Here is a 20,000-nt window from a genome sequence, read left to right as displayed (position 1 = left end):
ATCTCACGTAATAAATTCATCTCAGTGAAAACTTGTCGCCAACAGTTTCATTGTTTTGTAGCCAACTCGAGTTTCTATTCTATTCACGTGTATGCCATTGCGTTTACCATGAAACCAACTATGGGTTGTTAGATCAAGTTTGTTAATAAGTGGAAATATTTTTCCACGCTGGTTCAGACTTGATTTTTTTTTTTTTGGTATTAATAAATTGGTTTGAAGGTCAGTTAGCTACGTGATCGTTTTGTCAAGGTTATTGACCCTAGTATTAGGGTAAATTAGCAGGGACATTGGTATTCCATGATTGAGTCATCATTCACTTGAATATAGGAGAAACACCATTGATTAACTATGTGGCCATTGAATGCAAGGTATTGTCCAATCATAAATTAGGACTCCTTAGGATGTGTTAAAGTGTTTCAAAAATTATCTCGTGAGCACGACTTATAGTATGCCATGCTCACAAGATAGTATCTTGTGCTCACAAGATAGTATGTCGTGCTCACAAGATAGTATATCGTGCGCACAAGATATTATGTCGTGCTCACAAGATTATTTTTTATTTTTTATTTTACAAAATGTCCCTTACTGGCTTTCATAGATTTCAAACAATGCAAAGTGAATGTTTACTTAATGCAGTGTACATATAAAATTAGGACAAAATGCCTTCAGAAAATGTATTTCATGTATTCAATCGTTTTCACTGGTAAATTCTGCCCTTTCTAACCTACATAACAGTGTCATAACAGAATCTCCAATGTGGTTGATGCAAAAACAAAGGTATGACAAATGTCTGAAAGTCTTGAACCATTTTGCGAGGTTCAACAGGACCACGCTACCGGACGATCTTTTTGACAAGGAAAAGAAGGAAATGTTCTTGAACTTAAAAAGTGAAGTAGAAACCCCAAAGGTTTGTGACAATTCTTTGGAATATATTAACATCGTAAATCACGACATCGTGTATATAAATAGATACAATTGCCCAAACTTCAAATTATTTCACAGAAGCTCATTTATTGTAAGGAAAGTAGAAGAATGGACTAATTAAATCGATAAATTTATGTCACAGTGATTAACGACAGCAAGACCGAACAAGCATTCATTTAAAATGACATTTTGCATAACGTGGATTTTCCATCTTCTTGACACAGGTACAAATACACAGGTATTTACAGATAGGAAACCGAACTGAGGTTCAGTCGTGCTATAGGAATGGTGAAATCTCATTAGATTAGGCTGAAATTTGGTAGGGATGTTTCTGGGGATGTGTAGATGAAGGACTATTCAGAATATGATGATCCCATTGGATAGATACAAATTAGAACTAAAATGTTAATTTTGGTCAAAATTTATATCAACAACTACTTCCTGGATGGGGCTAAATTTGGTGCGGATGTGTCTGGAGATGTCACTCTGCACATAGTGATAAAGACGACATACTGATTCAAATGCCCTACCAACCATGACTACGCCCTTAGCAACAGCCAAATGCCAGCATATGTTGCAAAGGTAACATGGGTAGGCACTTGCAAAATTTGTATGCAAATATGCCAGTAACAAGACACGCCCGTGGCAACTCTCAAATGGAGGTGTATATTGCAAAAGGGTAAGATAGGCATGTGGATTAACTTCAAAATATGAAAAAAAGACCACAGCCATAGCAATAGCCATTCGTAAAATGAGCTTATGTATACATATATATATAGCAACAACAACACACCTCTAGCAACAGTTATATTGACGTATATTGCATATTAGATGCTTACCATGAATTTAACATGTAAAACCATAGACCCTCCACCCACGTAAAACATTTAAACATAAACCTTTCTCTTGTGCTACAATGCCATTGGCGCTATTTTTAAAATCTTTGTTTCAGGAAAGTAAATGTACACTCTTCGATCTTCTAAAGTCACCAAGATTACGACTTAGAACAATAATTATGTGTTTCAATTGGTAAGTACTTGGTATGAATAACTAATGTATGTTCATTCTTACATTACACATATCCATTTGATGATTTGTGCATGCCCAGATCTTTCCACGTATGCACACACGCGCGCGCGCGCGCGCGCGTGCACACAAACAAGTAGATTCGTACCTTCCCATACACATTCTAACCTACACGCATGACCACCCCCCATACATACATACATACATACATACATACATACATACATACATACATACATAATACATACATTGGTAGTAGCTGCAATGCCATTAACAGACAATACCATTTACCATTGATGTAAAACTAAGAGTTAATACAGTCTAAAAAAAAATATCAATGAGATAATTCATTCAATTTGATGCTAAAAATGCAGTATATCTTTTGTCGATGAGAAATCGGTATTTATTGATCGATAACTTAAAAATTGTTATTTTCATCCACTAAAGGTTTTCTTCTGGTTTCTTGTACTACGGTATCTCTCTAAACACTGATCAAATTGGGAGCAACCCATACACAACGTTCATCTTGGCTGGCTTTGTAGAAATACCAGCGCGTTTATTGGCATGGGGACTGATGGGATTTATCGGAAGACGTTGGTCGCTTCTAGGATTTCAACTGATTGGCGGTGTAGCGTTGATTCTTAGTATAATACCCCGTATGTACAAGTTCTTTTGTATTCACACCGTTTTCAATTGCAAGCAGTAAACCTCAAACGGCAACGTTGTCTGACTTAACAATGATTGGCTTATGTGTCATTTCGTTTCCACCCACCATTGCTAGCTACATTTTCTTTCCCTGGGTTCATCACTGAATCATACACACTGCAAGGTGGTGAAAATATATACATATCATGCAGTTTCTTTTTGTAGCCAGTATAAATATTTTTACTACACCGACTGCGTCATGCTTTTCTTTTCACTTTCTGATTGAGCTCAACCCAATATTAAAGATGGTCTAACATCTTTTCATAGAAAATCCCGACGTCGCTGTAGCTATAATTATGGTATCAAAATTCTGTATTGGAGGAGTGTTTAGTATTATCTACGTATACGGGACAGAAATGTATCCAACTGTTGTCAGGTACGTGCTCCCGCCAATAAACATTATTTTAGAGATTGTCACCTTTTTCAGTCTAGTATCACAGATGACATATTCACAATTTTAGTAAATTCAATATTTTAACTACATCGCATCTCTCACTCTGACTGAAAGTTCAACAGACGCTCTCAAGGATATCGGATAAGATTCCAAGCGTACTCGAGTGCATGATCGTGAGACGACAGTCTGCATTTCATACATAACTAGGATTGATAATTCCCCAGACGAACTGCTAGTTGTTCAAGTTTCTTTTTCAATAGTACACGACGTAAAGTTGTTGTTTTAATGCAGAGCAAATTACAAAAGTGTGGTTCAAAAATGGTCAATTGCAATATCTTATCAAGTGGGCCGGATTTTTATCCAACAAAAACTCGTGGGAACTATGTCAGAATCTGAACAAGGCCGCATTAGAGGTCCTCAAACGTGCACCAGTTATAGGGTCACCAAAGGGCAAAAAATGTTCGTAATCATTTATAGATAGAAGTATTACATGTACTCGATGAGAAAGGATTATTATCACTTGATCGCTGTTTGCATAATTTCTAGTACTATTGATTCGAATTGGTATATTCGAGTGCAAGGAGATAATTGCCAACCTACTTATGGTCGATCAGGTTACTTGTAATGAAGATTTAGTTGACTTTTGTATTAATGTCAATGTTCTTACTAGTTCTGTACACGTCGTTAACATACTGAAGATGTCAAATTTTAAACATGGATAAACAGCTAAGACACATGTTATGTTTAAACAATGACATAGGGTTTCTTACATGACATTTGTGTCGGCGAGACTGACTTTTGTTGTTGACTGTAACAGCTTGCTAGTTAATATAACTTAAGGATAGATATTAATAGATGTAAGAGAATAAATTTAGGACAAGTGTTTTTGATAGTTGATACCAGGTTGAAATCACAGGTTATTGGACTTAGATTACTTGAATATAATTGACTGGTTAATTTTGACTTCACTAAACACAGGCGACATCATTGACATAAACAGTTTATCACACAATTTTTTATCCCACAAATGTTTTTCATAATACTGATTTCGTCTCGAGTTAAAGATTTACTTCGGATTATGATCACGAATATGGCATGCTGACATTGTTCTTTGACAATTTTCAATGTTGGCGTGATGAAATATTTAAAAGTTAATGTTTATTCATAGCATAGATGTTTAATGTCATCATTTGATTTTTACGGGACAGATACCTAGATTCCTTTCAGATAGGAATACTTATGTTATCATCTCGTTATGAACACGATGAATCGGATATAACTTGGTCAACATGATAAAATTCTTCTATTTATATTTCCTTATGTTCAACTCTTAAGTGCTGCAGATATGAAATTCCGAGCAAAATCTTTTAAACCTGAGAATTCCATTTTGTTTTTTGTTAGCAGGCAGGCCACCTGGGGGAGTCAATGAACGAGTGATTCGATTATAGTTACTTGGTCTGTCAGCTGAATGCAATGATCAAAAAGTAACACTAGTGCATTTCTGTGAAATATTGTTTGGGATGTGACAGTTCTAATATTTTGAATAATAATATTCATGATAATGAACCACCGAGTATTTTTGGATATGTTTTGTTCAAAAAAAAAATTCCATTTGTAAACGATGTTCAGTTTCAATTTAATAGCACACTAATACGTCGTCGACTTTTGTAATGTAAAGTGATGTGAACTACTCTAATCTATTCGAGATATCATTTTAACAGAAATGCTGGCATGGGTATATCGTCCATGTGTTCTGGTATTGGCAATATCATTTCACCCTTTGTGATTTTACTCGACGTTTACTGGGCCCCACTACCCTTTGTTATAATGGGTTGTATATCAATCAGTGCTGGATTGACAGTGCCCATTCTACCAGAAACAAGAAACGAAAGACTACCAGGAACAATTGAAGAAGGAGAAATGTTTGGAACGTAAGTACAATTAAAACTATGTCACCTGGAACAGATCGTAGTCTAGCGCGACACAATACTTCTTAACTTTGCTACATTTTATCGCCTGTCCCGATAAATACCTACATTTCATTTTCTGGCTCAACAACATACTATTTAATATCACAAAATTTAATCTTCTGGCTCCATAAACTACATGGCTACATTGTACCGTCTTGTGCGATAAACAATATTGCAACATTTTATCATTTGACACAATAAGAATGTCATTAACGTTTTGCTACACTTTGTCGTTTGGCTAGACAACATATCTTACTACTGTAAACTTTGTTAAAGTTCTTTTTGTTTCTTTGTTTGAAATACCATTATCCTATCAGATCATCATCACGGTCATATCACGTACAATCCGTAACAAATTGCGTCCACCCCTTCTGAAACACCGAAGACTGCATGAAACATAAGCAGAAACACCCTTATTGCTTTTTGTCTCATGCAGTATTCGGGGTTAACGTTTCAGAAGGGATGGACGCAATTTGTCACAGATTTCGTACAGTGTAGTGTAACAGTCTGCCAAGATTATGTACAATTGTTATAATATATGTTTTAAATTAATTTAATTAATTAATTAATTAAATAATTCAAGGTAGCAGTGTTAGGAGATTTTTAATGAACAAGATAATGAAATGTAGGAGTCTTATTAGTGTGAGTTTTGTCGAACAAGACAACGGGCTGTTTCAGGTGTAATGGTTTTATCTATTCATATGATAACTGTGATAAGATTCAAATAACTAGACGGTCGGAGTTTGAGTAACGTTTCTATTAACCGTCTTTACATACTAGTATTGCTGATGGCTAGCAATTACATGACTCTCCACATTGAAAACGGTTCTATGGTGATGGTTAGCAATTACATGACGGTCCACATTGAAAACGGTTCTATGAACGACAAATGTTTGACAGTGTAAATGTAAATTGATTTCAGGGCAAAATACGGTAAAAAAGATAAAGACCCTTCTAAGCAGAACATCGCAGAAGAGAAGCGAACCCTTTTATTTGACGGTCAACCAAATTCGACGATAAGGCAGAATCAGCACAGCTATGGCGCCCTCAACAATAAGTCCAGCACATATACAACAGTTTGAGATGATACCCAACATTGAAAATGTGCATCGTAGATTAGCAGTAAATCAACTTTTTATAGCAACGAGAGAATTCTTGCAGAAATGATCGTTTTGTCGATATGGTTAGATATTGTATTTTTACGCGGGACTTTACTTTCAAGATGCATAACTGATGTTTGTAATAGTTACCTATTTACCCGAATTAGCTTTATAACCGAATTTTAAATTTTAAATAACAACACTGCCATTGCAGATCATCACTTGATGTGTCCACCCTTGAGTCAGAGTGCCAGTGATTGAAAAATGTCAGACAAACAGGCAAAAGTAAACTAATTTACGTTGTATTCTGTAGCTTAGGTCTGTTTGGAATGTATTATCCACAGATAATAACATCCCACCATGAGAACAGTCGCTGTGAGGTACGGAAATCAGTGGTGATCAATGTTTCTCTTTTTAAGTCTGTAGTGGTTAAGAGTAGATAAACAGATCGAATCATCGACCAGTTTCTCACCTCGAAGTTTTTATTACAGAAACTAAATGGAACTCTTACAGTGGAAAATTATGGAATCAAAGAACGTGCATGAATAAGAAGTGAATATGTCATCGAATAAAAGTACATATTTTTTTAGTACAGGGTTGAAAATACGTACTTCAAATCATTCTCGCAGGCACGTAACGTTCGTTACTTGCACAAATCATAGTGTTCTGTCCGATGCATTTTCTCTACAACTATAAAAGAATCTATGCTGGTAGATTTTGATATTATAACGTGTAACATAGGAAAATACGTGCTTGTGTAATATTATTGATGGTGAAAAAGACTGTAATATTAAACAATGCATGGGGTGCGGTGTTATGTTCATGTTCAAAATTATGTGATTCATTTGAAGTAAGATTGCGTTACTGAACACTTTCTCTGATCTTGGGTTGGCTTCTACTACCAAACTGTTCATGATTTCCTTGCCTGCATCTGGGTCATTGATAGCAAAACTGTGTTGATTGTTTTAAAATAATAAAGAAAAGAGTTCCAACCCTCAGGAAGGCAAGAAAGTGCACTGTTCAAGGCAGTTGCCATCATTTTTCACCTCTGCTTTTGTACAATCAATCCCTATGGCAAAGCCCCGTTGTTATAAAAGTCAACGAACCAAGTGTCTTTCACTCTTCCAATCAAAAACACAGAGCGAGAAAACAAAGTACAAGACGATAAAATAGATTCCACTTTACTTGCTAGTATAACATGGTTGGGAGAAAACCTTTTCTTACTGTGACTGGTTACTTTGCAGGATTTGATTGTGAAATACCTATACACGCGCGCACGCACGCACGCACGCACGCACGCACGCACATACATATTTTGGATGTAACTATCTAAATAGACTATCAGTCATTACATAAATCACAGATTGCTGTATCAGAGTGTATAATAATCCGAAAGCCATGATCAAAACACACCACATTAGTCATCGGCCCACCAGCTAGTACGGTCATAGATTCGTGAAAGGGGCGAGGACGTACGAGAACTGTTAAATCGTGTTCGACTGTTTTCGAGGGACGTCTTGTACCGACAGGTTATAATGAAACAGTTCGAGGAAATCATCGGAACAGTGGGAGCATTTGGCCGCTTCCAAAAGTTCCAGTATATCGTTATTTTTATGGTCGGTGGAGGTACCGCCTTCTTCCAGCTAGGTAACACCTTCTACAGTGCATCAGCTGACCACTACTGCAGAGTGTACAGCGACCAAACATATACTGATGTCTCTCCAGTAAAGAATTGCACGATTCCATATACTACGGATGGTGATGATATTGTCTGGAACAAATGCAAGAGATACGACGTGAATATATCCCAGGAAGTGTCAACCGATGTTTGTTTCCCTCGTAGCGACGATACACTAAGTTGTGATCAAGGATGGGTTTACGACAAGACTTGGTATGAAAATACCGTTGTTTTTGAGGTTGGTTGTTAAACATTTCTGTAGATCAACTCAATGCATGGATATTTGTGTACAAAACTTGTTCCACTCGGCATTTTCTACAGTGGCGTTCATGATTTACCCGAGATGACGTCTAAGTAAGTGTGTGCGTTTGGGCAATTGGACGTCAAGTTTTTGTGTGATTTTAGGTTTGGGGACGTCAACTTTTATATGACAAACAAATCACCCTGGAGTTAAATGTACACAGTATTGAAAGCTACGACAAGGAAAAAAATCCATGTTAACTTAATGGTAAAAATACAATCAACCGATATGAGCTGTGCACCCTACATAAATCATTTCACCTGACAGTGTTTGTAATCTTAAGCTGTAAGTTTAAAGACAAAGGGACCAGCCCAGTAACCTTTTGATATCAGGGGGTAGGACTGAGCGGAATTGGGCTCCAAATCAAATTTTTCATTGCCGGCGATGTTATTCTTGAACTCCTTCGAGACAATTTTTGTTCACATTATAGGGGAGCAGCATTTCACCTTTTAATCTTGACCGAAAATCGGTTTGTTTGTTTGTTTGTTTGTTTGTTTGTTTTTAAATCGGCGTCATTTTTTAATGCATCTACCCAAACAAACAACCCCTATACAAATTTCTGCAGCTAAAACCAAAGACAAATAACGGAAGTTAAATCAAGTTTTAATTTGAACACAGCTGTGGTACATGTAGTTTACTCTCTTCACCTTCAAGTATTTAAGGATGGAGTACTTTTAACTACCATCAATATTGTAGTCACTCATTTTTATATTTTATTACGTTTTACAAGACAGAGTAATTAGTGGGATATTTTCAAAACACAACATTTGGACAGGGACTCGTGAACGGGGTAGAACAGTATATTTTAAAGCACAGGGAAACTAACCCAAAAGTCTGCCAGTTATCAGTGCACAAATATACTTTATCAAACTGACAATGCATGAATAGCATTATGGAAGTGCAGTCGATTAAGACTCTCTATCCGAGTATTGGCTTGAAAGTTTAAATTGCTTTATGTGTTGTATCAGCACAAAATTAACAATCAACAACAAGTTTAAACGGTTATCATGCTTGTGAGTGATGTAAAATAAGTCAGACACTGCTTTTACAAACCTAATGATTTTGCAGACCTGTTTATAAATGTGTCAATGATTAGTTGAATCGCTACCGTAGGCAGCGACTCCTCAACGAACACTGCGGCCCCTTTCCTCCCCAGACAATAATCTGGCTCGCCCTGAAGATAACAATCTGGTAGATCATTTTAGATGTGCAGTGGCTGTGATTCTTTACTCTGATAATACAATTTAATTAAAACAATATCAAAACATCACCAATGTCAACCATAGTTACCTTTACTGCAAAATGCCTTACTGTCTGTGTCCATCATGTAAGATAGGCTTTGTCTGATGCTACTTTAATTGGTGCAATCATAGACAAGGAAGACGTGTCTGTGGTGCAATGGAACAATCGCTTACATTATCATAGTATAACATTAGTATGTTACACTTATTAATCCACAACAAAAGAATGAACATATGTAATCTTAAGGGCTTCACTGAAAAAACCTGGTACTGAATCGTGGGTCTTTGAACATGATAATTTGGCGCTGTGTCTTGAAGTAGGCTGTGGAATGTACATAACTTGACCTTCAAGTAGTAAACGTTGGAAGAGAACACCTAAACACAACAGATTACATTGACATTACTGTAGATACTACACCAATGAAAGAATCAAAGGCCATGTCGATATCGCCATATCATATGTTGTCTTCCCCGCTTAGTAACTTAGCAATGTTGGGATTAGTGTTGATATCTTTGTAGGACAACTTTAGTCAAGTTTAGACCGTACATGGAGTATATCAAGCCTGATAATATCAGACGACAACTCTTAAACCAACGTAGATATGGGAGAATTATTGTCTTTGTTCGGTTTTAAACAAAGAGTTACAAAGTTACATGATGTGATATGTTGCAATGAAAGCCAATTGAGCATCAACAAATCGGATCATCTGTCTCGACAATACTCACGCTAACATTTCTACATTTCGTTGTCTGACTTGACAAAATTCTAATGAACATTACTACATCTTATCACCCGGTATGCGGACACAAATTGAAGTACAAGTGTTACATTTTAGTCCACTGGCATGCGTGTGAAACTTTTATGTTGTTACAGTGTATGATTTGGCGACGATCTGCAACTCACACAGATTTTTGTTACACTGTATAACAGTGTCAGTGATTGATTTTTATGGTGCAAGATGATAAAATGTAGCTATATTAGTAAGATTGTGTAGCCCCATACCATAAAATGTAGCAATATTAGTAAGATTGTGTAGACCCAACCATAAAATGTTAGAATATTATTATTGCAATATTAGAAAGATATTGATGAGCCAGGCGATAAAATGTAGCAATACTACTTTTCGCGCCAGACGATAAAAAGTGGCATTAATAGTAAGATTTTATCGAGGCGGACGAAAAAATGAAGCAATATTTGTAAGATTCCGTCGAGCCAGACGACAATTTGTTTCTACACAACCGATTTCCATTGTTACACCTGTGTACCATAGACACTGTCTATTATTGTACCTACATAATTGGCACACTGAGTTTGGACTAACAAAGCGTTGTTTTTTAATTCCAGTACAATCTGGTTTGTGATAATGATTGGATGAAGCAACTGTCAAAGTCTATTGTACCACTTGGTAACTTGATCGGTGTTGTGGTTTCTGGCCAATTATCTGACATGTAAGTTTGATAACTTTAGTTTGAAAGGAAATTTATAATTATTTTTATTTGTAGTAGAAGACATACGCAAAAACCTTTTTTTAAGAACAACTGTCAACGTTTGTTATTTATTGCCGACATAGATATACAACACTGGACTGTAAATGTGTCGCCGGGGGCGCCCTTATCACCCAGTCGCCTTTGGCGATTTCCAGACGGGGGAGCGCCCGCAACGGCTGATCTTTCAGTCTACGACAATACATGAATTTGGAACATATTCAGGTGGCGAGCATTGACGTATTTACTGATTTATCATTTGGCGGATCCATTTTTGTATCACTAATTCGTTCAGGGAAGTGGACTAAACTTAGTTATGGATTTCTTCAATTTGTAGATTTGGAAGAAAACCTGTTTACATTGTCAGTCTTTTCTTGTCAATCGGTGCTGCTATAGCAACATCATTTACATCGAGTTACACGCTATTTATAATCGGGCAGTTTTGTCTCGGCGCCTTCCCACATTCTTTATTTGTAACTGGCCAGGTCATGAGTAAGTTTAACGTTACTTTTAATTCCTTTCTGTCTGTCTGTCTGTCTGTCTGTCTGTCTACAAATCGTTTATGTATTGTTTTATATATTATATATTTATCAATAAATGTCTGTCTGTCTGTCTATGCCTGTCTATGTTACTCTCTGCCTTCATGTCTTATCTCTCTCTCTCTCTCTCTCTCTCTCTCTCTCTCTCTCTCTCTCTCTCTCTCTCTCTCTCTCTCTCTCTCTCTCTCTCTCTCTCTCTCTTCCATATATTGCCTACCCTGTACCATGTTTGTATTCTAATTTTCAAGGTAATTTTTTCGACCACATGTGTCTACTCGTAGTTTGAGACACACCCTCTTTTATTTCTATTGATTGACACATTCTGTTTGTTCAGGCGACTTCTCTTTTTTTTGTGTCTTTCTTTTCATATTACATTTTAAAGTCATTTTTACATTGCATATGAAAAGTTATGGAAATGGTCGGAACCCAATACAGGGCGATGGTTGGTACCTTAACCCATGTTGGATTTAGTATTTTCTACATGTTACTGGGAGTAATAGCTTTGCTAACCGGTGGAGATTGGAGAGCAACTCAGTTGATTTGTGGAATTATCTGGGCTTTTTATATACCTTCCATCTTGTAAGTCTGAAATACTAGGATAATTCCTGTCTTTATATTAAAAAGCGTTAACGATAGCCATTGATTATTAATTTACTATTAATTGTAGACTCTACCTATTTTACCAAAGGCAAAGTCAGAACATGCTGAAAGAAGGAATGCCAATTTGTTTTGTATCACCATCAATATTCGCTGGTTGATAACAGTAACGAATGAACAAGATACTGACTTATAAACCACCCCTTAAAAGGTGGTATATTGTTTGAGACCTCTTTCAAAGACAAAGTTAACGTTACAGCTCTGATTATCGTGTAATGCAAAAATGCTTTCTGGATACCAATCTTGACACTGTGTTAATGTGTGTTCTTTCACCTTCTCTACCGTAAAACAGCGCTGTCACTGAATCCCCGATGTGGTTAATGCAAAAACACAAATACGACAAATGTGAGAAAGTCCTCAAGCGTTTTGCTAAGTTTAATAAGACAACGTTGCCGGATGATATTTTTGAAGAAGAAAAGAAAATGTATTTGAAATCAAAAAGTGAGGTCGACATGCCAAAGGTAATATCTTCTATATATTTATTTTAAATTTAATTTTGGGGGATTAATTATTTCTAACTTGATTTTGAAAAACGGCGTTCATTTTCACTTGCCCATCTTTTAGCGTCCGGGATAGATAGGCATATAACACTCTCTTAAAATAAATAAATAAGTGCCCAAGCTTTCCTCTCTAATATACTATGAATAGAAGCAAAGCTTGATAGTATCCAGTTCACCCAACGAATAACGATAGCGAATAAGTGCTTGGCTCAATAAATGGACACCCTCATATCAACTATTAACAATCTAAACCAAGAAATGAAGGCATGCATAATAACGTACGAAAGCCGGGAAAGGACTTCAGACTAGGATTTCGGACTTCAGACTTCGGAAGTCCCTTCCCGGCTTTCATAATAACGTATTGTACTGACTATAAAAATGTTTATATTAGCTAACTTTCCTATCCGCCAGTCTGGCAGTGTTTCAAGTGATGTTTTCAGGAAAAAGAAACATGTCTGTATTTCGCAAGTTATGAAGAATATAGATATTGTTGACTATGTCTCTGATTTGACTATATCTTTGCAGGAACGTGAGTACACACTTATGGACCTATTGAAAACTTCCAGGTTACGACTCATGACCCTCCTTATGTGCTTCAATTGGTAAGTCTAAGGGTATGAAAGCAATGGTTATAGGTACCATAATGAACACTTTAAAATGTAAGAAATTGAAAATACAGAAAGTTTGCAGACAGTGATTACAACGTTGCGTTGATACACTTGATAAAGTCATGATCATAAAGCTTATTAAGCATTTGTCATCCATTGTGCCAACATATAACGTTTAATGTTGGCATATAGTATAATATTTACATTCTGGTTGTATCCACGGAAACAAAACATTCAATTCATTAGAGGAATAGATGCTGAAATTGCAAATTGATAATATATTGGGCAATTAAAGTGAGATTATATTGAAATCAGACAAGATTTAAATTTGTATCGGTCACTTCTGTCGATCCAGGTTTTCGTGTAGTTTCGTGTATTACGGCATCTCACTGAACACCGACCAGATTGGAGAAAACCCGTACACAACATTCATTTTGGCTGGTTTCGTAGAAGTTCCTGGACGTTTATTGGCATGGGGGTTTATGAACTGGATAGGTCGACGTTGGTCTCTTTGTGGTTTCTCCGTAATTGGTGGTATAGCCTTAATGCTTAGTGTACCTCCCGGTAAGTTAGATGTACATGTATATGTAACATTGCATCACAAGAAGTCTACTTCAATAACTTTGGAAACTATAAAAGAAAAGTAAAAAATCTTTGATATGTGCCCCTTCTAGAATAGCTATCATTATACAAAGCCAATATTGGTGAGGGCAATTGTAAGTGTTTTCTTGTGATAGATAGAGGGTCGTCGACTGCGGTTATACAGATTCAACATTCACTATTAGACAAACGACCTAATCCTGAAGTAACTGTGTACATGAAATGTGTGTCATGGAAAATGTGAGTACATGAACAACATGTCATATGAAATGCTGACAAATTTCTTCCAGAAAATCCTGCACTCTCCGTGGCCATAGCTATGGTAGCCAAACTATGTGTTGCTGCAGTATTTGCCATTGTCTACGTGTATGGTGCTGAAATATACCCAACAGTCGTCAGGTATGAGAACCATAACGTTTTGATTCAGGGAGATTCGTAATGATTTCAGGTAATCGATGTTGGGAGGGGATGTGTAAGTGTGATGTGGTTTGGGAAAACGCTATTATACACGTAATTCAATATTTCATTGTCTTTGTCTCATCTACACAACATTTTAAATTTGCATTATTTCTTTTTGTTTTTATTCTAAACGCCCGCAATCTAAAACAATGTTACTAACGTCCAAGGAGTTGAGAGCTGTTGATCGCAACGCCCTCAAACATATCTGGAGTCATGTATGACTTTTCGACACCAAGGGCCTCGCTTTAGAAGACAAGCAAACAGTGGAGGTCGTTTTACTAGCAATTTACTTGAATACATTGTATCGCTTTATTCATTTACTTATTATCTTTCATTCGTTTTGTCTGTCTGTCTGTCTATCTGTCTGTCTGTCTGTCTGACTGTCCTTTACTTGCCAATTTGATCTCACAGAAATGCGGGAATGGGCGTATCGTCCATGTCAGCTCGTGTTGGCAGTTTAATATCGCCATATGTGATGTTATTGGATGTGTACTGGATTCCGTTACCATTCGTTATAATGGGTAGTACATCAGTGGTTGCCGGGTTGGCAGCTCTCCTGTTACCAGAAACGAAAAATCGAAAATTACCAGAAACGATCGAAGAGGGCGAATTGTTTGGGACGTAAGTCAACGCGATAGTGATTGACGAGAATGACACATTATATATGGTATAGCCCAGAGACTTTACTATATGTTTCGACATTGTTAAGCCAGGTAGCCAAGTCTCTGAACTTTTGACACACACATATATAAGTGCTCGACTTGACTATTTGCATAAGAGATTGCTTAAATTGAAATATGGGTAATATATGAAATATGGGTAATACATGACATATTTCCCTACATGGCTAACAATGATTATCCTTAGGACATCGTGATACCGATATTTTTTCGTTTTTTTTCTTGGTTTTGATGATTTCGATATTTGAGTCAAATATCACATTTTCTCCCAAATTACCATTCTTAATATGTTATTGTCGGTGTTGTACGGTCAAGATCATTCTCATATTTACATAGGGGTAAATTCGACTTCGCTGACGTTAAAATCAGAACCCCAGAGTCTATCATGATTTTCGGACGCGAAGTTACTGAGCGAGCGATCTGCTCATGCGTACAAGATAATTACATCATTTATTTACAACTTCGATTCCTGGCCGTTCGTTTTTGCATAAATCAAACATTTATCCATATTCATATTTGAGAGTTGGTTACAATTAAGTGCCTCTTAATCAGACAGCTCTCAATTTGATGCTTTACAGGAAAAATTACGGGAAGACAGATGAAGAAGATCCAAAAGTGAAATCAGGGAAAGGGAGCAATGGAATTCAGTCTGGAAAAGAAACAACAGAAGTGATTAACAATAACGATGGTGACAAACAAGTCTACGGTACCACATCGAATGATAAATCTAGCACGAATCAAGCATTTGAATATGATACAAAGCTGTAAAAAACATGTCTGAGTTTAATATCTATATCACTCTGCTACTAAGCCCCCCCCCCCCCTCCCCTAAAAAAAAAAGAAAAAGAAAAAGCGCGAGCATCACCTAAATACCCTCGCGTTGGTCTTTTTTTCATGTTTGTCTGTAGATCGGGGGGGGGGGGACGACACAAATTAAAATAACCCTCCCTACTTCAGTGAAGACAACTGCAGAGCCAATCATGAACAAGCACACACACTCGCTCTTAAGTACTAAATAAAAAGAACAGTAACTACCATAAATATATGTTACAGTAGTAGATTGAGTGACAGGTTTGTTGAGAACAAAAAAAAAAAAAATCGCGTCGTCGCTTCCTTTAGACAAAATGTCCTGACCAGAAAAATTTGTTTGGCTTAATGTTAACTTTTTTTGCTGCTACACAATACCTGGTCAAATAGAAATCACGGAATCCACTAACATTGGCAAGTGTGTAATCCATAACAATTTACGTCCATTCATTCTACAAAAAAACGTACATTAAAATTCAACTTTTTACATTACGTGAAAAGAAAGGCAATCTTATCATGACTGGAATTTTTATTCGACCTCAAGTTGGAATAACGTTCATTTATTAATCGGAGTGTTAGTGATTTTTTCCAGTCTGAGTTTCTTTTTCTTTGCAGCTAGATATTGTATGAATGAAGCAATTTATGACATATTTCATTGAATGCACGTGTCAATAAAGAACATATATTTACATGTAATGTGAGATATTCTTTGAAGCCGTATTCAATTCATAATTGAAGGGAAATGACATCATAAAGTGGCACAGTCTACAAATTGGGTTCCATGTTCCACTAACGTCAGTGTAGTAATGCAAATACACGCAAATCTAATTTGAAACGCAACGTGATAAAGGTGGCTAAATTCTCCGTGCTATCCAGGCTTGGAAACCAAGATAGCATGGGTTGTTTTATGAATTTATTAGTAATCAAAAAGATATTTCTTCGTGATATTTTCACGAATTACTGGTTGACAGCTTTCTTAGAATTTCAGCATGGGAAAACAACTACATAACTCAGATTGACTCATGCAGGACTCTGATGACGTCACGTGATTGAATACATTATAATCATCCCAAATACATACAATTATTATATTGACAGTGTCATCTGCAGCTCCATTTTCCTAAGTTGTAAATCTAATCTGATTTGATCTCCATATTTTGGTAAATTAGGCTAATTGACTGAGACGTCGTGATCAGACGGAAAATGCCCTTCGTTTTTTAAAACAATGTTAAAATATTGTTAATGTGAACTCACATCATGTTTGCATAGGCCCCGTTTCGTTCATAGGTTTGGGAGACTTAACGGTGAAATTATCTAGGACGACATCATGTATACATCAAACAGTTACACTTGTGTTATTCAATAGAAAGTCCTTCACCCGTTTTTATTTCTTTCTAAATATTTGATTTATTGAACGCATGATACTATAACTCAGTGACTGTGACGGTTTGTACAATTGTTAGAACACTTTGAATTAACAATCTTGAATTATTAAGTAAATATTTAGCGCTAAATACATTTCGAAGTTGCTTTGATACTCGCAAACACATTGCTGATAGGTTTTGACGTGTTGCCAGCATACACCCCATATTATGGTTGTATGAACAGTCTTCTTAATTAATTAATGGCAAGTGGAAGAGGTCAAAATTCACACTGGTTTGTTGACATGACGAGATGAAATATCCATCAATTGACCTTCAAATTTCCATTTCATGTCCCTCCACCATCTGTGTTGGCTAACCTGTGAACTTTGACCTCATTCACTTCAAACTTCTCACAAGACTTTTCAACAAACATAAAATGACGTGTTTGTTCGCTACATGTCAAGTCCTAACAACAATGTACTTGCAAGTATCAAATAAATGGAACCATATTGATCGCGTCAAATATTTATACATTCAAGTTGGTTATTTCAAAGTGTTCTATAGAAATTCACAAATTTCCTGACCATTACATTATTGAGTTATGTTATCGTGCGTTCTAAATAAAACATTTAAAAGATACTTTAAAAAGTAAAAGTAATAAGGCCATTGTAGGGACAGTTTTTTGATGACACTTTTGAATATGTGAATACATAGTTTTGAAGATATTTCATCGTATCTTTCCACCATATGTACATCTGTATTGGCCAACCTGTGAATTTTGACCTTTCTCATTCAGACTTTTCAACAAACATAATTTGACGTGTTTGCTCGATACATGTCAAGTCCTAGCAAGAATGCGCTTGCGAGCATCAAATAAATGGAACCATATTGATCGTGTCAAAGACTTACTGTTGATTTAACTAACACAACTGTAAGTGTTTGATACACACTTAAATATATGTCCTTCATAATTTGACATTTAATTCAGCCAAAGCCATAGATGAAACGAGGCCTGTGCAAACATTATGTGAATGCACATTCACGATAGTTTAATATTGTTTCAAAAACAAAAGACACTTTCCAATATCCAAATCACTTGTTTAGCCTGATTTACTGAATCAAGGAGATCAAATCAGGGTGTATAATTCAACCCTCGGGAACAGCTCAGGAAAATGGAGCCTTATCTTCCAGGTAGGCATTGACGTGTTTGTCTGTCAGTGTCAAGATTCTATCAAGCTTTACATTAATCACAAGACGGTTAATTCATGTAAATGCAGTATGCAGTTTGCATAACTGTCTTGAAATTGAATTGTGTGTGGCATTTGTCGAGGACGAGGACAACGGGCGCCTGGGTGTAGCTGGTGTGGGAATCGAAAGGGACAAACAACAGCATCAGCTCGAGGACATTCCAACGATTTTACATAGGGCCGATATCCCCTTGTCTGACATGAAACAGTTCGAAGAAGTTATCCAGACGGTTGGGCCTTTTGGTCGATACCAAAAGTTTACCTTCATCGCGATTTTCATCATTGGTGGCTCTACCGCCTTCTTCCAGTTAGGTAACTCCTTCTATAGTGCATCAGCTGACCACTACTGTAGAGTGTACAACAACCAAACATATACTGACGTCTCTCCAGTAAAGAATTGCACAATTCCATATACCGGGAATGGTGATGATATCGTCTGGAACAAATGCAAAAGATACGATGTACATGTTAATGCATCCCAGGAAGTGTCTGCTGAGGTTTGCTTCCCTCGTAGCGACGATACACTAAGTTGTGATCAAGGATGGATTTACGACAAGACTTGGTATGAAAATACTGTTGTGTTTGAGGTGGGTGTAACTTAACTCGTACTATGGGAATGAATAATTACTTAATTGTTTACTTAGTTATATATAATCGACAATGACGAAGAAGGTATAATGATCACATCTGACAGCATTAGGTTATCTGAGACGCTTATAAAAGTAGGTAATATTCTAAAGTTGATGTACAGATGATATCTTTCAGGAAAATGTATTAATATCTCATCATAAGTTTTTAAGCATTATCAGTTATACTTATTGGCAATTAAAGTCAGGTTTGTACATTATTTGTAAATGTAAATTTAATGTAAATATAATGTAAATTTCCTAGGCCTGTTGTTTCATTTACAGCTTGATGTCCTAACACTTTAAATCCTGCCCATCAGTGGAAATATTGTTATAGGGACGTGTCACGTGCTGTATACATTTTTAAAGTGTTATAAAGTGGGGTCTAGATTGGGGAAGTCTAAAAAATATATACAACACTGTCAGGTAAATGTATCTAAAATGGGACCAATCCTTACTGAATCATTTCATTATTTTCTACCCAAGTATTTGGACAGCAGGTGTATGTGGACAGTTCATTTCACTAAAATGCATTGGCCTCTTGCATGCACTGGCATAGGTTCTGCTTTCATGTCATATCCCAGGTCAACCTTCTCTTGCACTCGTACTACATACAACTTTGACTATAATGGACAATTGGTTTAAATGGAGTTTGGGGTTTTACACCAGGGGTAGGCTAGACACATCCCTTATAAGATCTTCCAACGATTGGTGAGTGACACTACCTGGGTTTGCGGTCTATATAGCATGGCCTTTGTTCTACTGGTTTACTGACAAATACATACGATTTACATACTACAAAGGTAATTCACATAAACACATAAACTCTTAGCATATCTTGCTCTTTCCCCTCTTTCAACTGAGATGAATCTTTATAGCCTTGATGCCCTTCCACTCAAAAGCTGCCCAGGTCCTCTCTAACAATATGATCAATTGTCAAACCATTTTGGAAAATGAAACTTCAAATATATCATGTTATGTTATCTGTGTTACTCTTGGCGAAAAAAACCCATATGTCACAGTGACCATGACGTCTGGCTTTAACTTTTGAAGTCTCGCCTGATTATAGGGTGTGTGTGTCATGTATCC

The 20,000-nt window shown here is 36.5% G+C and overlaps 4 protein-coding genes across 4 annotated transcripts in view; all 4 read left to right on the top strand.

Annotated features, from left to right (window-relative positions):
• LOC144433980 (organic cation transporter protein-like) overlaps positions 1-6,101 on the top strand; it is a 9,250-nt gene extending 3,149 nt beyond the window's left edge. The window contains exons 6-11 of the mRNA XM_078122407.1: positions 736-907; positions 1,877-1,953; positions 2,398-2,606; positions 2,923-3,031; positions 4,771-4,980; positions 5,942-6,101. Coding sequence (XP_077978533.1) covers positions 736-907; positions 1,877-1,953; positions 2,398-2,606; positions 2,923-3,031; positions 4,771-4,980; positions 5,942-6,101 — 937 coding nt within the window. The remainder of the gene's footprint in view (positions 1-735; positions 908-1,876; positions 1,954-2,397; positions 2,607-2,922; positions 3,032-4,770; positions 4,981-5,941) is intronic.
• A 1,553-nt stretch (positions 6,102-7,654) lies between these two features.
• On the top strand, positions 7,655-8,047 carry LOC144433971 (beta-alanine transporter-like). Its single transcript, XM_078122395.1, has one exon. The coding sequence runs from the start codon at positions 7,655-7,657 to the stop codon at positions 8,045-8,047; it is 393 nt and encodes a 130-aa protein (XP_077978521.1).
• Positions 8,048-12,331: 4,284 nt separating this feature from the next.
• On the top strand, positions 12,332-15,635 carry LOC144433961 (organic cation transporter protein-like). Its single transcript, XM_078122383.1, has 6 exons — positions 12,332-12,481; positions 13,046-13,122; positions 13,484-13,692; positions 14,019-14,127; positions 14,599-14,808; positions 15,446-15,635. Exons 1-6 carry the CDS (start codon positions 12,332-12,334, stop codon positions 15,633-15,635), a joined length of 945 nt encoding a protein of 314 aa, XP_077978509.1.
• A 2,850-nt stretch (positions 15,636-18,485) lies between these two features.
• LOC144453961 (organic cation transporter protein-like) overlaps positions 18,486-20,000 on the top strand; it is an 8,689-nt gene continuing 7,174 nt past the window's right edge. The window contains exon 1 of the mRNA XM_078145336.1: positions 18,486-18,872. Within this exon, the coding sequence (XP_078001462.1) occupies positions 18,486-18,872 (387 nt within the window). The remainder of the gene's footprint in view (positions 18,873-20,000) is intronic.

This window comes from Glandiceps talaboti, chromosome 1, assembly GCF_964340395.1.
Source record: "Glandiceps talaboti chromosome 1, keGlaTala1.1, whole genome shotgun sequence".
Taxonomy (NCBI): Eukaryota; Metazoa; Hemichordata; class Enteropneusta; family Spengelidae; genus Glandiceps; species Glandiceps talaboti.
Note: the sequence above shows the minus strand (reverse complement) of the source record. Positions and strands in the feature narration are given on the sequence as shown.

Coding starts and splice junctions, on each gene's coding strand:
- LOC144433961 (XM_078122383.1), top strand. CDS start 12,332: ATGTGGTTAATGCAAAAACACAAATACGACAAATGTGAGAAAGTCCTC. Junction 13,693..14,018: donor AATGCTTAGTGTACCTCCCG/GTAAGTTAGATG, acceptor AATTTCTTCCAG/AAAATCCTGCACTCTCCGTG. Junction 14,809..15,445: donor GAGGGCGAATTGTTTGGGAC/GTAAGTCAACGC, acceptor GATGCTTTACAG/GAAAAATTACGGGAAGACAG.
- LOC144433971 (XM_078122395.1), top strand. CDS start 7,655: ATGAAACAGTTCGAGGAAATCATCGGAACAGTGGGAGCATTTGGCCGC.